The following is a 24,145-nucleotide window of genomic DNA, read 5'->3' on the forward strand; positions in this document are numbered from 1 at the left end:
CCTGAAATTGTATCATCACTGTTGAAATTTAAACAAATGGTTTATAAATATTACTTGGGGGAGGTCTGGTGATTGATTTTTGGTCATCCTGTCTTTCACTTTAGGAAGTTTGTTCCTCTCTCTTGGAGCCCTCTTTGATTTCTAATTCCTGCAATGTGTGTTTGGCCTATATGATACTTCCACTGTAATTTCTGCCTTGGTGTGTATTTTTGAAGTGGACTGATGTGGCAATATTGAAGTCCTGGCTGAAGTATCTGAGACTTAAACTGTTTTATAAGTAAAAACTGTTTAATAAGAAAAAAGTAAATGTATAATCTGCTGTTTGTGTCTAAACACTATGTATTTGTCTTTTTTAAAAGTTTAAAAAACAAGTCACTGTTTATTGTTCTTTTCATAAATGCTTTCAAGTATTTTTTTTTTCTGAGAACAACTATTTTAGAGTTATTCATAGCAAACAAGGTTGTTCTAAGAAACTATAGAGCTTAAAATTGTTTTAAAAAGGAGCTATGGAAACTAGCAGATGATTCTCAATGTAAATCGAGCATTCTTTGCTTTTATTGGCTGTGCTCCCTTCTTAAAAATGTCATGCTGCTCAGGCACTCTGCAGCATTTTCAATTAGTTAAATTTTCTTTGAATGGGCAAAACATTCTTATTAAGATATGTTGGAATTTTACAATATAAAGCTGTTGTTTGCTTGGTTTACTATCATAAATAGAATATTTTTCTATTCCAAGCTTAAAGATCTTAAAATCCACTCCTTTTAATGTCTGGCTAAAGAAAGTTTCCTTCTTGAAACAAGACCAAATATGCCAGGTTTTGGCTTGAGTGTTTTAAACTGAAAGATTCTTCTCAGTATATGGTGCAAAACATGTCCTGAACACTAAGACAGTAGTGAACCTGAGCTTAGTGGTGCAGGGTTTAGTAGGCATAACTTGCAGTTTGCCAGGTTACACTCTAGAAAATGCAGCTCTGGCACATAAGGCTACACATTGCCATTTTACTTGATCAAATACTTGAATACTCTTTTGTTTTCTTTTTAAAGAGAAAGTGAGGGGAGGAAGGTAGGGGAGATTCCTCTAGCCTAAAAGAATGAAACCAAAGAGGCAATAAAAGCTGGTAATTGCCCCACATTTCTTTCTTTTCAATCTGTAGTGGCTGTACTGGTGTAAATATAAAATTCTGTGGACAGGCTTGCTAAATGTTTTTCTCTGTACATGTAGAGTTCAAAATCAAAGTTCCTTTTTTGTGCTGAGAGGAGTAGATTATAAGCTCTGTGCGTAATAATAGAAAATTGCTTGATGTATTTGGTGTGGTTTTATTAAGTTTGCATCTCTTGATAATATTCACCAAGTCCTAAAATAACAGGGTTTCTTGTTGGAAGTAGTTACTATTCTGATTCAACATCCTGGTACTCTGAGTACAATGCAGTTATGGTAATTGAAAATAATTTGAAAACTTTCTAACTGTATAGAAAACAGTATGCATATATTCTTAAAATCTTCAACTTCTTAGCATGATAGTGCTTGCTAGCAAAGGCTCATTTTTAGAGATGTTTGGCATCCTTGGCACAAGCTTTCAGAACTAATTTTTCAGCTGTACCTTTAAGTACATGCTATGAGGAGCATTGTCAGGTTTTCACTGTGGTTATACAACTCAGGTAGTAATTAGTTTCAGATTCAGTTAAACTATGAACTACAGTGACTGTCTTTTGGAAATCTGTGATTTTAATTGTCAATCTTGTTACAGAGAATTGAAGAGTAATGTGTGCCTCTATTCTAAAATTCAAGTGTCATTGGCTTTTCTGTTCCTGCTTCTCTTCCTCCCATCCCTCCTGTGTTACCAGAGTGGGGGATCGGGGAAACCAAACCAAAGCCCTGTCCTGTGTGGTTTAAACCAGTTGCAGTTGTTGTACACTATGTTTACTGTAATTGTTCTCTAAACTGCTATGGAATTTATTAAAATGAGTGAAGTTTGCATGCAGTTCTGTGTGTCAGTTTTATACAAAACATTTTGGCATTCATAGGAGATATGTAGTTAAGAACTCAAGTGGTCAGTAGGCAGGAAAAATAGCTATAACTATAGCCCAAATGTTACCCTTTAGTATGTTGTTTTAAGATATTGTTCTTTTTTTATCATTATGTGTTATTTCACAATTAATAATAAAGCACTGGGAACTGAAAAACTGCAGAGCCTCATACAGTACAGAATATCACTGAGAACTGCAACAGCTCATGCAGTAATCTACAGAGCTGAGAATGCAAAAGAAATTTAAAGGTACTTTAAATATATTTTCAACATCTGGCTGATTAATTTTAATTTAGTAGAAAATTGCTGTGTGCCCCATGAGTCTGAAATTGGGTATTCTTTCAGGTGTTCATGGGCTTTTGTCTTTTGTTTGTCAGATAAGATAGCTGAGAGATTGGTCTAAGTGTTAAGTGCATTTGTCCTGCATCATGAATTAAGCTGAACTGGAATATAGCTGCCCTTTAAGAACAAGTATGAACAGGAGAAATTGTGTTGGTGAAATGAGACTGATTTAATTGTGAAAACAAGCCTCTCTACTAGAGCAATTTCTATCACGTATGTAGAAGCCTGTTTATGAGAAAAGGTTCCTTATAATCTAATAAGCAGCAGGCTGTAAGGATTATAAAAGTCTTGCCAGTCAGTTCTGCTCATGACCATCCTTAAGGCCAGTAACACAGGCATACTATGGCTCCTGTGTGGATGCTTTTTTCTGCCATCTTCAGATGGCCTGCTGCCTGGCCAGCAAGTACTAAGGAGAGACTATAGCACTTTATCCTCAAGTCAGCTGGAAGGGCAGAACCAGAGCATTCATCTCTCCAACCTGTTTTCTGTGGGCGTGCAGTAGTAGATCTTACAGTATTTGCTCACTGTTGTATGGACACAGTTGTGCCCATAAACCCTGATCCAACAGAAGAGGACAAAGGCATTAGAACAAGCTAAGCCCAAAGCAGCTTATAAAGAATTAGAGATGAGCAGTTACTGCTCCATCTTTCATTTCTTGTCCAAAAGCAGTGTGTTAAGACCAGAGATTCCAACCACCCATGCCTTTTCATCATTGAATGGTGTTTAAGGGGTAGGTACCTCGAGTGTTTGTTTCTGGAGTTTCTAAAAATAGCACTGAGCAGTTAGTCCTGCCAAAGGACTAAAATCGTGATGAGAAATGCCAGGCAATTACAGAAGCGTTTAAGTGCTGGAAACAGGAAGAATGTGCTCAGCCTCATCATGGTTCAAGGTAGAGAAGTGACCTGGAAATGCGTAATGTCTCCTTCACAGTAGTATTCTCAGCTTTCTGAAATCCTTGTTGCTCTACTAAGCTAGAGGTGGACTTACTTCATGTAGAACCGAGGACTGCAGAGTTTCTACAGGCTGTTTGGATGTAGGGCTAGACACAAGCCTCAAAAAAGTTTGTTTGGCAGAATACCAGTTTCCAAAAATTCAGTGGAACAAGTTCTGCTGGGCTGCTGAGGATGTGTAATTCACACCGCAGCTGGCACCACAGAACAGGATGTTTTTAAAATACAGGCTTTTATCAGTGGTCCTGAGAGGGTACTGAGTTAGTTTGTTGAATCCTTGGGATTCAACACATATTGGCCTATGCAAATATTGTGAACAATCAGTTTTGTGTTGGTTTTGGCAATAACTTGTCACTGTTATCCATCTGATTTGAAAATACAGATGTTGATTTGGTTTGTAATTAAGATACCTGTTTCAGTATCAGAATAAGTTTTTTTCTTTACAGCTCAAAATATAGCTATATTAAGGGTGGTTTTTTAGTTCTGTGTATAACTTTTTAAAAACCTGGAATCATGTTTTAATTTTTAAAAATTCTGTAATAAAACATATCCAGAGGGAAATGTACTTACATGTACTTACATTTTTGTTTTAAAAGATGTAAATATATCAGATGCTGGTTAAAATGATACCATAAACTGATGAGTTTGTAAATTTGAATCACATATCTGAACTGTTTCATCGTGGATGGTGCATAAAAGTTCACTTTTTTCCTTTAATTTTTTTCCCCTCAGGATATAAAAAGCATAAATTTTAAGCTGTGGAAACATTTTAAAATTTAAAAAAATTAGGTGCTTTTTAGGAGCTTATTAAATTTATTTTCATGTTTCTAGATTACTGTGGTGCTTTAGCAACTTTAACTCAAATTATATGTATTGATGGTATTCTTTAATTAAATGTGTGTTGGTTTTTTTTAATAGATTGTGTGTGCAGTTCACTAAATGGTATGTCATTTTCAGAAGCTCAGTCTGCTTTTTCTGGTTTGCTGAGCAGTCATGGGGTGTTTTAAAATAATTTAAATTAGTTTAATATAGTTAGGAGTTCAAGCATGTGTTTCTTTGAAGTGATTAATGAGGAAGGAAAAAAGAAGTCTACCAGGCATTTCAATAATGAAGCATGCAAATCAAAAAAATGTGAGGAGAACTCGCTTCTAAACTGAGCCCCAAGGATGTAATTTCAAACACTTTATAACCTGTCCTTATAGTGTAGACTTGTTGGAATGACAGTATTCAGCTTATGCTTAAAAGAAACCCCTTATGCAATAGTGTGGAAAAAAAAATAAAGTACTGTGAAATGTGGTTTACTGTTATGTCAGTGTACAAGACAAACTTAAAAGTCACAAACTTCAGTGACTTAGAATATGAGTATATTGTACCAAAACCACGGACTGGGGGACTATGAGAAAGAAGGCATGTATAGCAACTGCATTTTCTCAAAATTCACTTTGAAGAATATTTCTTATAACCAAGCTTGTAGGTCTAGGGAAAGCTAAATTTTACATGTAGAGAAAGAAGCAAAGTGAATTTTTGAGGAGAAATTGGAGACATCCCTAAAAACCAGAGGAATGCCTCACAGACTTCAAATTTACCTACTGCAAATAGGAAAACAAGCTATTCCTAGACCTCTGGAATGCAGTCTGGGCTTTTGGTCACAGTATTTTTTATTATTTTTTTTTAAGTAGGCAAAGTGGTTTGGAATAGGAGATCTAAGTTCTTCCAGACATTGTTGGTTCAGCCGTATGTCAGAAATTCTTCATAGTTCCTTCTTGCAAGAAGCTGAATTGAACAGAAGTTGGACTTACTTTAGTAGTAAGGAATTAGATCGCTTTCACATGCTTTATCCCTGTGTTGATCATGGGCTGAAATCAGGTATACAGTGTTCTTTAAGTTTGTTTGCATTTCACTGCCTTCCAGGGTGACAAATATGGGTTTTGGGATCTAGAGTTGGGAACCAAGAGGAATCTCTACTTTGGCTTTTAAAGATAGGGTAAAGGCTGCTCAGTGTAGCATCTGTGGGTTTTAAGTACAAAGGTGCAAAGCTTTGTTTGACAAGTAGCAAAGTCCTTGGATGAAATCATGGTCAGAAATGAAATAAATGAGAATGGAATCAGAATTTTATGCTAGTGAAAACAGATTGCACCTAAAACCAGTTTAACTGTTTCAGTGTTCTTTTGCATGTTTACTGAGCACTGCACAATCTTAAAACCTCTCACTATTTAAATACTTTGCAGCATCTTCTTAGCCTGTGATGCACATAATTGTTTTACAGATACAAAAGTGGAGAGCAGAAAAAAATGTGTACCTAGTCTTACCTTTTTATGCTAACTTCTCAGTGTAGCAAGATCAGACAGTTGAAACTTCATCGTTGACTATGGTGCACTAGACAAACTTACTTTCTGCCTAATTATTTTAGAATTAACAACAGTTCTTCATTATAATAATAATTACAACATTTGTTTGGCTCATTAGCAGTGGAATGGTGAGTTGAATCAGAATTCAGTTGAAATCTATGCTCACCTTTAGTCGTGTGATTTTTGCTGAAAATAACAAACCTTTCTCAGAAATATTACTGGCTTTATATTATCTGCGTTTGCTTTCTGAAAGATTATTTTAACACTAATTTTTCAGGCCTACGACTATTTTTTGTGGTAGAATTAAGCATGTCAATGAGGAAAAGGCAGCTTGGTTTTAAGTCTGCTGTTTTTAGATTTATTTGAAGTATGAAATGTTGTAGTGATCTTTATGTATGCCAAGAGGCAGTGTTGATGTACTGAACTTTTTTTTCTTCCTTTAATATCTCACGGTATTTATTGTACCTCTCCTGATTCTGGGACCCTAAGACAGCAGATGTCCTCTTGAAGTGCTGTTTCTGTTAAGCCTTAAAGCAGTTGGTCATTTAAGGAAAATTAGCTGTATCTCTTCTCCCCTGTTAAACAAGCTGATAAGCTGCTCCGTAGTGTTTTGGTCATGTTTAATTAATTTTCTGGTATCTCTAGTAGAAGTATAAATAAAGCTTGTTGATTTTTGTTAATCTCTTGTCTAGGTTTTTTGCCAAGGTTCTTTCTGCAGAGGAATTTTCTAGGTTACAACAGTAAATAAATGCCTTATTATCTCCTTTAGCTTTAATCAGCTCTTCAGTTCTGCTGAAGTGCCTTTTTTTTACAACAGGGATCTTGTACTAACACAGACAGGATTAGAGCTACCTTCTACTCATCTTTTTAAGACATTATACCATGTAAGCACAAACACACAATTTCCCTTATGTGAAAATACACTATGATGAAAACCTTGCTATACTGCATCATAGGTATTCATTCAGCTTTAATGAACAAAAAGTTATATGGTTGAATTTCAAGAAACAACTAAAATTCACAAATTACTTTTGGAAATTGATGTCCTCTGATCCTGCATATATTTACTTAGTAATTAATTACTTAGAAAATGTTCTTTGTGTGATATTATGTTCAAACTATTTGTAGATGTATGTTACGAGGCTTTGGAAGCTTTTGACCAAAGTTACACTCCTGATAAAAGTAACTGCTTGCTTTTGTCTCTCCTTTTCCTAGTTCTGCCTGCAAATGGATACATTCAATATTTTATCATTACTTTAAACTAAGGATAATCTTTATTACTCAGTTTTGTGATATGAAAAAATATGAGTCTAATCTTGCTTATCTAATAATTTTAAATTTGAAAGTTTAGACATTAAAAATGTTCTTGGCTTCATATTAATATATTTCTACATCAAACTTTTCATGATTTATCTTCTCACTATCAGGGGTACAGCACAACATGTACTTCTGCTTTTCTCTTGTATCACTTCCAGACTTCCCAGATGTGGTGGGGAGCATGCTGCTGTTTTATCACTTGAATTTAGATGGTCACTGTGGAGGAGAACTTGGGTAAACTTTTTGGTTTCACTGTTTTTCCTGACTCTCCATCTTTAGGATTGCTAAATTCTGTCGTGTAATTTAGAAAGAGCAGTCTCTGGGCTGTTTCAGGGAGTGTATCCTCTAGCCAGTACAGTCTGTCATAGCTTCTTGCTGTTGATTTAGTATACAGAAAGAGCTTCTGCTCAGAAATGTGTACTGAAGGTGGAGTCTGGATTAATCCTGAAATATTCTAGGCTTGCCTGTTTTAAAATACTATGCATTTTATGCCTCTTGCCAAGAAAATTTAGACAGCCTTCAGTAAATATGGTTAAGATAGTTATTGTGCAATAGCCACCTCCCCAGTAAAACACATGAAGACATAGTTTATTCTCTGATAATGAGCACATGGCACTTTTTGTGTCTTCTTTGGCAAAGTCAGTGCCATGCTACTTTTCTAGTAGCTGGTTACATATGAAACTAACATGCATTACAGAGGGATAAAGTGACTTGTGCGCTTGCTGGCACTTCCTAAGAGGAGAAAATTAAGGTTTGTTTACTTTGTTTATTATGTAGGAAACTGATATGCTTAAGCACAAGGATTTCTTAGGGTTTTTTCTGTGATATTATTATAAAATCTGAGATGTGCTCATCATCCATGTACCTCCTTGGAAGCAATTACAATCAATAATATCTTGTGATAGTTCTTTCCATAAAGGGATTATTCAGTATGTGGAAACAGTATGTCCTTTTTAGTCGAGAATTCATTTGAATTTTCATTTCATTTTGAGTTAAGGGTCATTTTATGTCTTTCTGTTATATATTCCCTAAAAAATTTTCTCTGGAACCAGAGTCTAGCTTTTTCCTGCCTGCACACTTCATGTTTTTTCTGCTGGCTTTGTGGGTATCTGTGCCTTTAAAAGCCTTCCTTGTTATTTTTCCCTGAGCTCTTCATACTCACTAATGCCTTAAGTTTATCTTTTAATCCAATTTTGTGACCTGGAAACTTTCACCAGGCTGGTGCTGGAGTCCCTTGTCTGGTTGGCTGCAGTCAGCACAGACATCAGTAAGGTGTGAGACAAATTCTGGTTGCTTCTGATGCACATTGTCATTTTCATCTGTGCTCAATTTCATCTACAGTCCAGGTACTCTTGAGTATTTTTTCCTATGTAGCCACTGATCTTCTTGAGTTTTTTTATTTCTTTTCCCACTGATACAAAAGTCTGATTTATTAACAGAGTATAAATTTATTTTCCTATATCTGATGCCTTCTGAGAAGCTCTGTTTATGCCAGCAAGGTCATACTTGAAAATATTTCCTAGACATAACAAGCTGTAACAACAAAACGTTTTTGCTAATCCATTTGCATCTACACAAAAACATGATGGTGTAGTTTCTTGTTCATTGTTATTGTTTTCATAATCATGATTTAACCTGTCAGGATCTCGAGGGTACACCAAGTTTTTCAGTTCATTACTGGCATATATTCATTTATTTATTTATTAGATTCTTAAATTATAGACTTCTGCTTAATGCAGACAAAGTCATGAGAGTATTCTTTGAATTTATCTTGTGTAAATATATTCTTACTAATGTGGAAGATGAAGTTAGATTTGAGGGCTTTCTGAATTACTGCAGCTAAATCTCATATATTTTAAGTTACTTCTTGAGCTGAAGTGTTACCAAACCATGCATGTGTTCCTAGACTTCAAAAGGACATACTGTAATTAATCAATGTCTAAGATAATGAAGGTGTATCTGCTCTGTATCTTTGCCCATTTTAAGCTTGCAACATTTTTTAATTTAGAGTTTCTTAGTAGTCTCTTATTAGATAAGTCTTCAAAGTCTTTTCCAAAGTTCAAATAAATTATATCAACCAACTGGGCTCATTTTCTGATGTTTTGTTTAATATGCTCAAGAATTTGAGTAGATTAGTGATGCAAGGCTTTGCATTTGCCTTTATCGTGTAACAACCATTGTGGGAGTTTATGTTGCTATTTTTAATTGTCATTATAGCATACTCTTCTAATACCAAAGTCTGTTTCAAGAGTGAACAGATTAGAAATTATCACTAGCTAATGTTTCTTTATCAGAGTAATTTTTTAATTACACAGTGTTGGTGTAGTATTCAGTAACATTCCACTAGTCCTATGAAAACAAAAGTGATTTTTCTGTAGAAAAATGTAATGTGAAACAGGGAAGGAGTATCATACTTTATTTTACTAAAGATTATGTATTGAACTTGCTCAGTACTCTGATTAAGTAAACTAGTAAATTCAGTCTTGACTCAGTGTTGCAACATAGTGAATGCCTGAAGGACAAATTTTTAATGCAAATATTCGCATTGTGACATTGGCAGTAACCCTTTTGGAAACTAAATTAGTGATTTTGATGCCCTCCCTTGTTTCCAAAAGCCACTGTCAAAGTATCTTGCATGAATGTAAGATGGTGTCCTGGAAAAAAGCCACAACACAACAAACTAAAATCAATAAAAACAGGCCAACAAGATCAAGCAGCAAAACACCTACGGTTTTTGTCTGGGGATTTTTTTTCTTTCTGCCTTCTTGAACTTTGCTGGTAAGTGGTGCCTGTCAAGTTGAAGGTGTCTGTACGGCTGAGAAACCTGCATAAAATGACCCAGATGTTGAATTAATTCCTCTGAATTTGTGAAGAGCTTCACTGGTTAAGAGATGGTGAATGTATGCATAAGATAGCAAATAATTTGTAGCTTCTGGTTGTTCATTTGGTGCATGGTGAAAAGGGAAGCTTTTGAGTTGCTATTGCAGTGAGACTACAGTCATATATCTCTTTCTTGTTCATTGTTATATTTCATTTTCCTGGCATTCATGAATACTGTTTCCTGAACTGTTGGATTACTTTGAGAATAGTTAAGCCTTAGTACTGTCAGATTTTTTTTTTTTTTTTTTTTTTTTTACATTTGCATCAGTTGTACCTTGATGGCACTTTGGGAATGGGGTGGAACAAACTTTCTGTGTTCATTCAAGTAGAAAGATCTAGTAAGCAATCTGTCCTCTTTCTCACTCCTGATGATTGCCATTTATATAATTCCTCTTCAGAAGAAGTATTCTTCAAATTTAATCTTTAAATGTTCTATTGAGTGTCATATGCTTCTCTGCTGTTGCATGATTTGCAAGAACTGTAGCTTCCATCAGGTTGGGTGACTAAGCATCTGTATTTTTGTTCTTTATCTTAATATTTAACCAATAGATACATGTCTTTTGCCTTAAGACCTTTTTCTGATGTTTAACATCCAGGAAATGAATCATTGCTTGTGATTCTGGTGAAGTCAGGGTTTTTTTTTTTCTATAAGGCTGAAAGAATGGTCATGAGCTGCATGTCTACATGTTTTAGGTTATTATTATCTTGTACGTGGAAGATGGAATGATCAATGGAGTCATAGTTCACTCTTAGTTTGAAAACACTTATTTCTCTGCTTCAGTGTAGCTATTACACCAGTTTATGCTGGCAAAAGAATTCTAACCAATGCACAATTCAGTCTGCAAATGGCAGACTAGCTCTATTAGCAACCACTTAAGAGCAGACAATCTCTGAAAATGCCTTCAAGGAGGATTTTATAGACATAGACATTATATTTAGGTTGGGAAAACAAGGGTAGCTGTGGATGAAATTTAACGTTTTACATTTCTGTAGGAAAGTTTTTAAACAATTTGATTCCCTGTTTACATTTTTTTTTTAAAATCTTGGTGTGTATCTTAATTAAGATCTGTAGTATTACTCCATTTACAAATCAAATCAACTTGATTATGAACAAATGTGGTCTTGGCTATGGTGTAGATAACATCTTAACCTTTTAACAGGGTAAAAAAGGTAAAAATCAATGAATTTGAAGTGTTGTTTGAAAACCAAATCAGTTGTATCTAACCCACGATACTTGCAAATTTTTGCCTGGTGAAAAATATACCCCCAAGATACAGGTTTAAAAATAAAATGTTAAAGCAGCTCTGATTATTCTAGGGCTGACAGGTCTCAGTGCTTGTTTTGCGTTGTTTGAACTGTATTTCATGGACAGGATTTAAGATTATACATTAAAAATACACTTTTGTACATAAAACCTTTTTTTTTCTGAATTTTTGCAATGGGGAAAAGAAAAGCTTGAACTCTTTAATCTCTTTCACCTCTTATAACTAGTAGGGCATGAAACAGGCCATGCTTGATTAATGTTGTGTATGATACTGTAAAGGGCACTGAAGAAATCCCATCTATTCATCATCATATGGGAAATTAAACTTTTTAATACATCTTACAGAAAATCTGAGAAGCAGTGTATGGAGGAAATAGCTGGCAAAGGTCAGGCTGAGCTAGCAGCTGAATTGCAATAATTTACAGGGGATTTGGTTATATTTTTGTGCCTTTAGAACTGTCCTACATATTTTCTTTATTCATAGAAAATACTGGGTTCTCTTCTTTTGACTGTTTATTGTGAGTTTGAGAGGAGATAATGGAGAAGAAATGAATTTGTAGGTTGTTTAATGCAATTGTGTTAGCAATTTTTAAGTATTGCTAGCTAGGAGCCAAGCATCAGAGCATCAGACTTACAGTAAATAAGATGAAGAAACCAGCCTGAGTCAGGCTTGTCTTATTTAGTCTAGACAGTATTTTTCATGCCAAACCTTGCTGGTCTCACTTCTGCTTGCCAGAGTTATTCTGATACATCGTGTTCCTGGTCTGCTTTTATCAAGCAAGAGAGCTTTCTTTTTGCATCATAGTTAGCTGCAAATGTTTGTCCTCCCTCTGTAGTGCTGTTGTAACTTTATCATATTTATCATATTGTTTGTTTGTTGAAAATGCAGTTAAGCATTTTCTAGTCTGCCTAGTGTACACTTCAGCAATGGAAAGTTTTTTCAAGTTTATTTAGTGTCAGTTTCAACCATCTAATTACAAACTGCCAGATAAATTAGTGACATAAGCCTTTGCAGTGCAATAATCTTGTGTAATCTTGGCCATTTCATGTAAAATTTAGTCTGGAACTAACGAATGCATCTTCTTAACTAGCATTACAGGGAGTATCTGATTCTACTGGACGATGCAGCAGATCAGTTAGCTATGCAATATCTTTTAGATTATGAACTAATATCTTAAATAACTAGGTCATGTTGAGAAGAGTTTGAATATCAAAAGAATAGTTAGAACAGAAGGATTTCCTAAATCCTTTGATGTCTGTCCATGTAGGCTCCTCCTGGAACTGCATTTCTAATGAGCAAGAGCAGTTGAGCTGGTCAAATAGTTGGCAAAATTCTGCTCCCAGTCAGCTCACATCCCTTCTAGCAATAGGTGTCCAATACTGGGCAACTTCTAAACATTAGGAGTACTTTTGTGTGTACCTGTACTTAAGATCTTTGGTAGTTGTGCACCAAGACCATCAATACTTGAGGATAAATGTGCAAGAAAAAGGCTGTAGAAAGCTCTTAACTTTGGCTTCATGCAAGTATTTTAAGCCTGCACCTTGGTACAAGAAAAGATGATTTACTTTATTGAAATTAAGGTTGACAACTCTCACATCAGATGAAAGGAGTTTCCTTTCAAACAACTGGATCTTCTAGAGTAAGATGACAGCTTTCCTATGTACTATGGAGTAAATCACTCTGGCAAAACAGAGCTTATTCTTACACTGCTTTAATAATAATAAAATAACATCAGTACTTAATGCATGCAAAATTAAAGAAGAAAATTAAAATATCTGAGAAGGAAGAGGCAACTTATATAAATTCTGGTGGTAAAACTTTTAGCCTCCAATGTATGGCATTTCTGTGTGCATGGTGTGGTTTTTAATGTTTAAAAAAATATTTTATTTTCAAGTGTTGTGATGGATTTTAATCTAGGTTGACAGGATTGGGCTACAGTGTGGCTGGATATGTGGCAATACAAAAGGTAATTTTTTACAACATAACCTTAACAGAAAACAGGCACTTAAAGTGCAGAATCTTTCTGTGTCCAGTCAAAGAAGATAACACCATTGAACTTAAATATAAGTAAATTCTAATCAACTTCGAACAGTATCAACTTCTGCAATATTTTGACCTCTGTTGTCATGACCAGCTTATACATAACACAGGAGGAATTCAGTATAGACCCCTTTATGTCCAGGTACAGAAATGGATGTCCTTATACATAGGTGTTAAACCAGATCTGTACTAAAAGCAGATTGTGGAAGAAAGATTATAGTGACTTAAAGAAGTGAAATTCATTTGTAAGGAGTATTGAAGGCAGTGATTGCAGCTTGGTCACAGGTTGAGGTGTTACCTGGTGATTCATCTTACCAGACTTTTTTGAATGTAAACCTGACCTCTGACATCCTTTGGTGCCTCTGTGTTGATCCACTGGTAGGAAACCTAAAGGCAACATGGAAAGTCAAATGTTTGAAACTGGGTAAGCACTGTATTGGAAACATTTAATTTGGAGATAGTCTGAGGAGTGACTCTTAAATACAACAGAAACGTAATAGAATGTCTCTGTTAACGAATGCACTTTTTCTCAAACTGATCCAAGTCAATAAGAGCATCTGTGTAGGACAAAACCCTATTGTCTGTTCTAACCACAAGTCCCTTGGCTCCAGCAGTCTCTAAGCATCCTCAAATGACATGGCTAAGGACTCAGGCATTGCTTTGGAGGTAGGGGCTGGCACAGGCTCCTACGTCAGAAAACAATAGAATAATCATCAGACTTTTCACTCAGCTGAAACTCTTCAGTCCCACCACTGTGGGGAAGTGCTGCTCAGCTGTTGTTAGTGACACAGGGCCCATGCCTTGCTCTCAGAGCACAGTCACTCTGCAGAACTGCAGCTCTTTGAGGGATGGCTGTTACAAATCCCATGACTTTCCCATTTTTCCACTTTTGCAGACCAAATTTATGACAGACCCTTGGTTGAGAAGAAAGGGAGGGAGGCTTGCAGCATCCCACTTTGTATGCTTTCATTTGGGCAATGTAATCCTAGTAGTCACAGTTATTAGATTTGTAATTGATACTGCACTCAGACGAAGGTTGGTCTATCTCTGTAGTGTGAACTACACTAGCTGCAGCCTCTTGAAGAATTACTATTAGTAGCTTTTTTACTTGAAGGTGTGCTATTACTTGATAGGCAGTGGAATTCTGGAGGCCAGGGCCCCAGAGTGGCCCACAGATTCATTGCATGTGGGTAAGAACTGTGCAGTTTGCTGCCTTGTTTGTTAATTGCTAGATAGCACTGTGGAATGTGTAGGCCAGTTTGTCTCTTGAGTAAAGAAATGGTTCCTACTTGTGATAGTGGCCAAATAGCCACGTGTTTTGAGAGGAGGAGAAGAGAATTTCTATTGAAAGTTGGCAAGGTCTTGTGCAGCAAGAACCTGGGGTCTTGGGGAGTAATCTAATAATACAAGTAAGAAACTGTGAAGGGCAGTGAGAATCACTGAGCTTGAAGGAATCATCTTGTTTAACAGGAAGAATAAATAGGTTTTTTTATTAAAGGAAGCCATGTTGTTGTGGGACATATGCCCAAGATGTTCAATAGTGCAGGCAAAGAGATTGTGAATGGGGAAAGTAATGTGGAGCTGGGAAACAGACATTTTCTGATGAGATGGGAGATGGGCTGAAAAAAGAGGAAGAGAAGCAGTGCTCTGCTCTATGGTCAGATGGGCATGGTGGGGAAGGGAACAGGGTTTCTAGATACAGAAGGGGCTTCGATTTTGCTTAACATACCTGGTGTGGAATGACAGTTACAAGAAATGGAGAGAGGTTTAAATGTGCTGCTGCTGCTTTGACCAGTCTGGAAAGCTCTGCAGGCTAACAAAGTTGAGCTCCATCTCATGATTTTGAGGAGTACTTTCCCCAGTTCATCCCTGTTTGGTGAGCTGCCCATGTTACTTCTCTTGCTGTGTTGAAATAATCCCTGTAGTCCTTATTTGTTTGGTGTTTTTTGAGCTGACAAGACAATGAGCAAGCTAAATGCAAGGAAAATCAGATGCTTAAATGGTAGATATTTCCCAAACTGTGTGTTAAGAACTTGGAGTGCAGATAAACTTGTTAATTTTTTACCAGTACTTTCTAAGTCTAATTTATTAGTTCTTAATAATTCTGTCTTTTCTATTTGATTTTTTTTTCCCCCTAAAACAGGATGATACCCCTTTCATCTCAGACACTGATGATGAATCTTCATCATGGCCAAACACAGGAATATGTGATCAAACCCAAATACTACCCAGTAAAAAAAGTGATTTCAGGAGAACAGTCAACTGAGGGCTCATTACCACTGAGACTGGGTCAGGATCAACTTGCATCACCTTTTCAATGTAAGTACAACTACAAAAGGTTTTGTGTGTTGGTTTGTGGGTTTTTTGGGGGGTTTTGTTTGGGTTTTTTAGGGTCTTGAAAGCTTATTTTGTTTACTTGAATTGCAGTAACAATTAAGAGAGAAAAGGTCAAAATAATTAAATATGAGAACATTCTTAGCTTAGCAAATGCTTCAGCATTCTGTATCCAGTTGAGAGGCAAGACACATTTCCTGTATGAAAAAACAATTGAACCTGCTTCACTGCTAGAATCTCAATGTTTTTTCTAGATGATAGTTTTTCTTCAGATATAAGGTACTTTGTGAGCACTTGTTGGAGTAGGCACTATTCTACTGAAAGTAGTCAGTGAAAGATGACAGTTCCTTTCAGTATGATGGATGAAGTTCAGGATTGTGGTCTCATTGGTGACTGTGTTTCTCTAAATTTATTATATGTTTACAAACTTCTGCACAGGATGGAGGCTGCATGACAGTTTCTGCTTCGTACTTTGTACCCAGCTTGTGGCCTTGGCTCATACCACGTTGTGTGGGGAACTTGAGGACAAGTTTTGGCTTAAAAGATGAAGAGCTTGATGAATTATGGGCTAGATAGATATTACAGAGTGTCTGCTGGCTTGATGTGGAGAAAAGTTCCTGCAGTTAAAATAATGGATTGATTTACATGAAAACCTAAGGTACTTGCAGTCTTGTGACAGATGACTTCTGCTATAGCACAGAGAAATATGTTCTGCTGAGGGTTTAGGGATGAGTCTTTCCTTCTAAATCTCTAAATATGACTTATTTATGTGAATATCTTTGCATTTTGGCATTGCACATCCTTGATTTCTCCATTATACTTAAGTGCAACCCCCTGCTTCCTTTTCCTCAAGTGTAAGTTCACCCATGGTTAATTAGAATCTTAGCTCTGTGGAAGGAACAGGGGGCAGCTGGAGATCTTTGGATTTACACTCTTCAGAAAGATGTTTAATCATGTTGTCAACATCAATCTCCTTTTTTGCAAATAAGATGCCATTGCTTTTCTTCCAACCAGCTGTAATTTTCCTCCAAATAAGATATTAATGGCTACTGGGAATAGATTGTGTCCCTCTGCCCTGATAAAGACTACACAAATCTCAGGTTGTACAGTTCTCCCAGTACCTGGAGTTAGTGTTGCTGGTTGGATTCTGGCCAAAAAATACTCACTTTGGCCCCTTCTTTCAGGCTGATACAATCAGTTAACCTTAGATAACACTGACATTTAGTGTTGCTTGCAAGTACCAAACTATCACTAAATGAATGTTTGTTACCAAATTCTAAGGAGCCCCTCAGTGAGCAGTGTGTTAGTAAAACACTGGACATTTATTGAAAAGCCTATGATTTCTAAAACTCCCAAAGGAGAGTTTTTGTGGCCTTGATAAAATGTGCAGTGACTTAAGTCTTGTCTCGGAGGTAAGATGCAGGACTAAGTCTGAGGCCATTTGTATAGTATTGAAATTTCTGACACTGGGCTGTTAAGCAGCCTCAAAAAGGTCACTTGACCTGTTTTGCTTCCATTTCTCCATTTGTGAGGATGGAGTCAGGGACTGCAGTTTCTGGTGAAGTGCTTTAGATTTCAGCTAGTACACAGTGCAGTTTGAGCTGTGTGTGAGTAGAGTTTAAGATTAAATATCTTGAGCTTGAACAGGACACCTAGAACATGGACAGCTAGATCTATTTAGGATGGCTTCTGATTTCTAGAGGTGTTGGAAGGGACCAAAGATGGAAGATTACTAGTTCCCATATAAAAAAGGAGTGTTAAACTTCAGCTGTCAGTATTTTAACATTAGGGATATTTGAGTTTGTTACAGTAATGTAATATTGGGATGGGAAATTGTATGTCAGGTGTTCTGTGATACCAATATGCAGTTCCTAGCCCTGTCTTGAACTCTGAGGGACAAGGTCCCTGTGAATTATGTCATCCTTATGGCCAGGTTGGTATTCATTGTCTAGTTAATACGAGGAAAATTCTGACAGTGGTTGATGATCCTGTGATATTTTGTCATTGCTCTTAAATGTATAATCGTGGTACATGGCAGAGCCTCTTATTGAGCAAAGGAATCTGTACTGGCAATGTGGAGATTCTTGAAAAAGGAGAGAGGGGAAAAATGCAATAATGTTATAAAAAAGTGCAACTCAGAAAGTTAGTTAGTATTCTTTTTTCTTTACCATTAAATATTTTTTTCAGAGAATACTTGGTGGCATCACCCAAAAGTTCATAGTTACCAATTAACATGGGGTGCAAAGTAATTCAGTGTTATTTTGCCTGGGCATTTTTATACATTTTATTTTAAAGTATTAACACTGTGACAAAGATTGACATCCGTGAAAGATATACTCCATAGAATATTTTTTTTTCAGTTGTAGCTGCAGTTGGTGTTTATTCTAAACTTATGCAGATTATTTCAATCTCATAACATGAAATGGATAGATTTGAAACTGGAACGGGTGTCACTTCTGAAATACCTTTAGAGACAGATTGGTCTGGCAGAAGCAAAAGAGCTGTGGGCTAATGGTGCTTTCGGGAGAAAACTGCCAACCCTGAGAAGGTGCTTCTGGACATCTTCTGATTCATAGTGAGCTGTGTTGAATGTTCTACTATGGTGTTGCCAGATCAGCTTTTGGGTATGCTAGGGTGAAAATGTTAAATGTTAGTCCCATGAAACATTAAAATTAATTTTAAATTAATTTAAAGTGCCTTCTGGAACACTTATTGTGGTGTATTTATAAACTTTTTAATGTCTTTGGTGTCTTTCTGAAAACACAGTGTAATAATCTTCTTAAAGAGCAAAATAGTCTGGTATTTTTTACCTTTTAAACTGAATTTTACACATCAATAGAGCTTGAAAATTAAGTAATTTAGGTACAAAAATAACATTTGAAGTCACCTTGGGATGTGAAATGCAGTTACCATTTCTACTACCAAGCATTTTGATATTTTGTGCTGTGGGGTTTAGCCTTTTTTCCTAGACTAGCAATTAAAATTAGTTATAATAATACATAATATTTATAAAGCTTGCATAAGAATTCTCATTCATTGTGCTTAATGGAGGAGGCTGTTAAAATTGTTCCCAATGATTTTTTTTTTAAATTTAAATTTTTGTTCTTTAAAAGCAGAACAAACCATAAACTCACCCTGGAAATCATGTTAAAGATCTTGAATTAAATGTTCTTATAGTTCACTGACTCATCTGAATTTTCAGAATAGTCACAATTTTACTCAAATAGGCGTATGTGGCATACATACTAGGCATAAGGGGGCAGAACTAATTATTAATACAGTTTTATTTATGTGGCTATATGTTGTGCTTTATACCACATTCAATACAGAAAGAGAAAAATCAGGACCCATAAATATGGCCCTGCATAATTTTTAAGTGCTTGTCTTTAGAGCTGAAATGCTCTAAGTCATCCATTGTTTAAGTTTTATACATTAAATAATCTATTTGATTCTGTTTGATCATTATGCTTGTATATTTAAGCTACTGAAAATCAATGTTCAGATATCTTTGAGCAGAATTAGCAAATATTTAAGGATAAAGCTTTGGAAATTCAGAGCTTTCTCAAGCAAATGAAAATGGCTCTTGTTGGATTGGCTGCAGATGCAGAGAGAAGATAAATATGATTTAGTGTCAATAGGAAGACCATCACATAGTGATGAAAATAAGCTTGCAGTGGAATTGGTATGATCAGCAAAGAATAACTGAAAAGGATGAGATCATGTGGATCTCAACATCTGTAATGTAAACATTAAAAATAGTTTGCAACATAGATGAGGCCAGCCAAATAGCCTGTTTTATATAAGCTCTCATATACGTATTTCTCAGGGGCTGCATTGCTTTCTTAAAAGTGCAGACCAGCACTTTATCTAGAATCTGCCTGAGGAATTGAAACCTCAGGGTTAAAAGTCCTCTAAGGGTCTAACAGTAGCAATGGCATTAGCACAGAGATTTCAACTTTAAAATCCTATTTGCAACCTAGTAGTGTATAAAGCATTAAGGAAATGATACTTTCAGTAATTTAGGTACATCTACCTCAAACATTTTTCCCTACTCTTTTAATGTCACTGATAAATAGTAACCATTGGTCAACGCAAGCTGGGCATGGATGTTATAAATACCAGTGCAGGTCTCCCTGGCTTTATAAATGTAGTGCTGAAGAAACTAAATTGAGGGTAGTCTGTGCTGTTTATATTGGTCTAAAATGTAAAATAAATAAATATATACTTATGATTATTATATGATAATAAGCAAATTATAAGCTGAACATGCTTTTTCTGCACTTCCTTTCAACACAAGTATTGTGAGAACTGCATATTACAGCAGTAAGAGGTTAGGAAGTTCTCAGTTTCTCTCTATCTACTTCTGGTGTTAAATAATTCTTCAGAAAATTCATTTACATATGTGCCTAATTTTCTCAGATGCCTGCAGGCTGGTTTTTAGTGGCATTGTGTATTTTGCCTACCAAGCTAAACCAAGTGAAATTTCTGCTTTTGAAATCAGTTGTCTCTTGTTGCCTCAGTGTGTAGGACAGCTTTGCATACCCCTCACCAGGCTACAGCTCTATGTGTGCAACAATGCAGCCACCACTTCCCTGTCTTTGAGGCATGTTGTGAAATTAAATTAATTAGCACCTGAGGTCACCAGAAGTTGCAAAAGGAAAAATCAAGAATAGGTATAGAGTACTCTACTTGCTGCTGGAATGTAATTGTGTGAAGTAAATAAAGCAATATTTTTATAACAGTTATCCCAAGAGTTAAATATGTGTCTAAGAAGGGAAATGAGCCTAATCTGTTTATTCAGAAAGACAATAGGAAACGTATGTGGATTTTGCAGCTGAAGTTGCGTGTTAAGTTTATACAATTAAATAGTATGGAAGACTTTTTTCTTTCCTTTAGGCAGATGAGGATTTTTTCATCTTCAAAATTCCTTTAAAAATGCATTAAGGACACTGTCTCCTTTCTATTTTAGATAAAAAATGAAAATGTGTCTCAAATTACAGTAGTACAGCTTACATAATTGTTAATGAATATAGGCTTGTGGCACTATGGTGGAGTTGTGAGTGTTGTGGCTTGAAGCTGGACAAGTATCCATGCAGGGGCATTAGGCTTAAAATCTGCACATGGTTCTGTGGGCAGCACTTAAATCCTTGTGTAAAGATGAAGCTGAAACACATGGAAGTCGTAACTGTTCTAAATATCGATACATTATATTGACTCATATTTTAAAATATAATTTTATGTCTGCTTATATACATGAAATAAGAAACTGTCCCATCACTTAGAATTGTGCAGAATACTCTTCCAATTCTGGCATAATACCTTTCCTGCTGTTGGAAGCATAAAACACAGATAACTTAGAGACGCTCTTTTGTAAGTGCATACATAATTTACACGTGCAGTTTTCACTCATTACTTCATATGTTGATTTAAGCAAAAGCAGGTGTTGCTTTGAAATTCCAATTTAAACTATTTTTGTGAAATTGCACCATTCTGTCTTCACTATGTAACACTTACATCGTAATAATATTATTTCTCCATATGTAAGTATGGGTAAATAGCTGTAAAATACACAAATGCTTTACTGTTAAAAAAATACATAGAGAAATTACACATGTTCCATGTAAATGCATCTGTATGATTTGACATTCTACTACAGTTCGGTGTCTGTTGACCAGGAAAAAGCTCCTTTGGGTCTTCAGTGGGTTAGATATTTTACCCACCCTTCTTGGTGCTTGTTTGTGAAGCTGCTCTTCATTAACAGCAAAATAATTATCTCACTGGCTTGTGTTTGAGTTGAACAGTGGCAACTTTACTAACTAAAAGTTTTGTGAAATGTAAAGGTAATGGAGGCATGTTAAGAGTAAAGTGATTAAATGAGGTATAGCCAGCTGAATGAGGTGGGTAAAAAGAGAATAAATGGTTGGAAGGTCAGCAAGCAGAAATAACTGAAATATCATGACACAGTTTCTTTGGTTAGAATGTAGTCAAATTCATGTCAGTCATTCATGGGAATTGACATTCACGTCTTACTCCTGACGTTGTACAGAATCAAATACAAATAAGAAATGGGGCAGTGTATAAATATCAGGGACTTTCTGTATTCTCAAATGCAAAACATTTGCATGTGTGTTCAGAGACTACTCCCCTTCAGGAGGCAGAAGAGGCTTTTCAGTGGCATTCTAAAATGTTTAAGAAAATATTTTGGTGCAGTCAGCATTAGGGTTAAACAGCACCGTGGTGGGTTTTTTTGGTGACAAAACTTAAACAATTTTAGTGAAGCATCTTTTTCCTCTCATTTACGATCATTACCCATACTGTTACTGGAAGACATGACAATTCATAATGGCCACTTTAGGTTTGCATTTGAATCCCATGGGACTTAGAAATAAGAAGCTAAGATCCAAATATAAGTTAAATGGCTTAACTAGATTCACACTAATAAAGTTAACTCTACCAAATCAAGCAGCACAATTATTTTGCATTAAAAAGAAGAGTGACAAATTCTGAAAAAAACCCCAAACTCTAGCAAGTGGGCATAGTTTATTTAGCAATTACAAAAGACTGTGGAGCTGTTTGGAATTCTTGAGACAGAACAACTCTGTATAAATGCCATCTACTTCACTCAATATACTAGAGCTGCAGGCTTTTTAACAATACCCTTTCTAAGCTGTCTTTGTAATTGTTTGTGTATCCCCACAAAAGTACTGTATTTTTCTTGAAAAAGATGTTATGGCCCTGGATTCACCAATAGTTGAATGTCTGTGTGACAGGCAGAAGCTACTGGTGCCTTTATAGGAACTAATTTAAATGGTATATTCACAGAAAAATTAATTTTCATCTCTCTAAGCTTTAGAATATGGAGGCCAAGATTGATAAACAGCAGTGAAGGGAAAAATGTTGGAAAAACAGATTGATGAACTGGCAAACAGAATTCAAAACATGCTATAGCTAAGGGAAAACACAGACTGAGACAAATGCATCTCAACTCCTGTGATGAAAGAGAATTGGCTCCAAAACCAAAGATTTCTCAAGAAGAATAAGAGAAGAGGCTTTCCAGAAAATTCTGCAGGGGAAAACCTCTATGACGTGTAGTAATTTAGATGGACAGAGAGACTGAACCCACACAATTAAACATTAAAAGTCCCTTAGCCAGGCTAATTCCAGAGTTGCTGATACAAGTCTTGGATACCAAGAACTGATTCTGAATGTTGCAAGTAGCTAAGTCTGGTTTTACTCAAAGGATATTTGAAAGTGCTCTTCTCTGTCAGTACTGTCATCCATGCAAGAAGGAATGAGCAAATGTTGCCAAAAACATTACTGCATGAATGTCCTTTCATACCCAGAGAAACTGAGGTCTCAGAATCAGTGACATCCTTTTTTCTGTCATCATTTTTTCCCTCTTCAGAAAATTAAGGGGAAAAAAAAGATCCTGGCTTCATGCGGTGCTGAGAGAATATTTTTAAGGGTGATTCAGCATGCAGAGAGGGCTACGTTCATTTATAACTTAATTCCATGACGTTCTATCCTTTGTCACTATTTACAGTTTGTTGACTTCCTTAGTGCTTTTCAGTTGATTCCTTTCAGGAAGTGGAATGTTAAGTGAATATAATTATTAAGGTAATATTAATTAAATTTTATTCCCTAGTCTCCTGGGAATTGTGAACATAAGACTTGGTTTCTCATTTAAGGGAGCCATGTATGCTGGGGGGGAAGCTGTGACTCTATCAAGAATTTATTTTCTAAAAAATAGAACTCTTCCAAATTAAGACTTGTCGTGCTGTCATAGAGCAGGGTAAAATCTCTTGCCTTGTTTGTAAAAGATGCCTAGATAATTACCTGAGGCAAAATGCATAATTTCAGATCAGTGAGATCAGGTGAGAATGAGTCCCGCTACCAGTGTATAAAGCCCTAATTCAGCCTTTTCTGAAAGAGTCCTGTTGATAAAGTGGACTGTAATGGTTGTATTTAGCTGATAATACTTAAGTATCAATTACACTAATAATGTGTGTTCATCTGTGCCCATCTGAGGTGCTGCATGGTTGTTTGTGTGTAAAGATGGTGACTTCACTTACCAGAGTTTGCAGTTCTTTCAGTAGTACCTGCAGAAGCCTCCAGCAGCTTTGAAAAGTGGCTTGTGGGGGGCTGTGAAGTTCCTGCTGGTTCATTTACAGCTGAGATGACCATTGTGTAAAACGATTTTCTGTCTTAGATGTAAGGACAGTTGTCTGTGTTTGAATGTGGCTTTTTGGCTTTTGTTTTCTTATCCCTCAAGCGAATGCCTTTTGGGTCCAGATGTACTTTAGGTACCGTAGAATCTGGGTGACTTAAATGGGAGTTAATATTTTGCTTACTTCCTACCTGTACCTACAGCTGAAGCACTTGTCTGCCTTTTTATACTTAGAAAGTGAAGGTAAACACTCCTGCAGGATTAAGCTCCCTAAGGGATGCTATAGTGTAGTCAGGGTGGGGTCTGGAACACAGCCATAGTGAAGAATCACTCAGTTCCTCAATTAAATGTCTGTGAGCCCTGAAAGAATTTGAACCAAGCACACTGACGTCCTCAGCCTCAGTGTTTCCTGTTTAATGGGTTGGGCACATTCCTGTCCAGTGTACTGGTTGGGCTGCTTGCTCCATGCAATTCAC

General features: G+C 36.2%; 1 protein-coding gene across 12 annotated transcripts in view; it reads left to right on the top strand.

Annotated features, from left to right (window-relative positions):
* Nucleotides 1-24,145, top strand: part of LTBP1 (latent transforming growth factor beta binding protein 1) — a 179,394-nt gene that overhangs the window by 31,333 nt on the left and 123,916 nt on the right. For all 12 annotated transcript variants that reach the window (XM_071739221.1, XM_071739212.1, XM_071739219.1 and 9 more), the window contains exon 4: nucleotides 15,312-15,487. In XM_071739221.1, coding sequence (XP_071595322.1) covers nucleotides 15,312-15,487 — 176 coding nt within the window. The remainder of the gene's footprint in view (nucleotides 1-15,311; nucleotides 15,488-24,145) is intronic.

The sequence above is a fragment of the Heliangelus exortis genome, chromosome 3 (assembly GCF_036169615.1).
Source record: "Heliangelus exortis chromosome 3, bHelExo1.hap1, whole genome shotgun sequence".
Taxonomy (NCBI): domain Eukaryota; kingdom Metazoa; phylum Chordata; class Aves; order Apodiformes; family Trochilidae; genus Heliangelus; species Heliangelus exortis.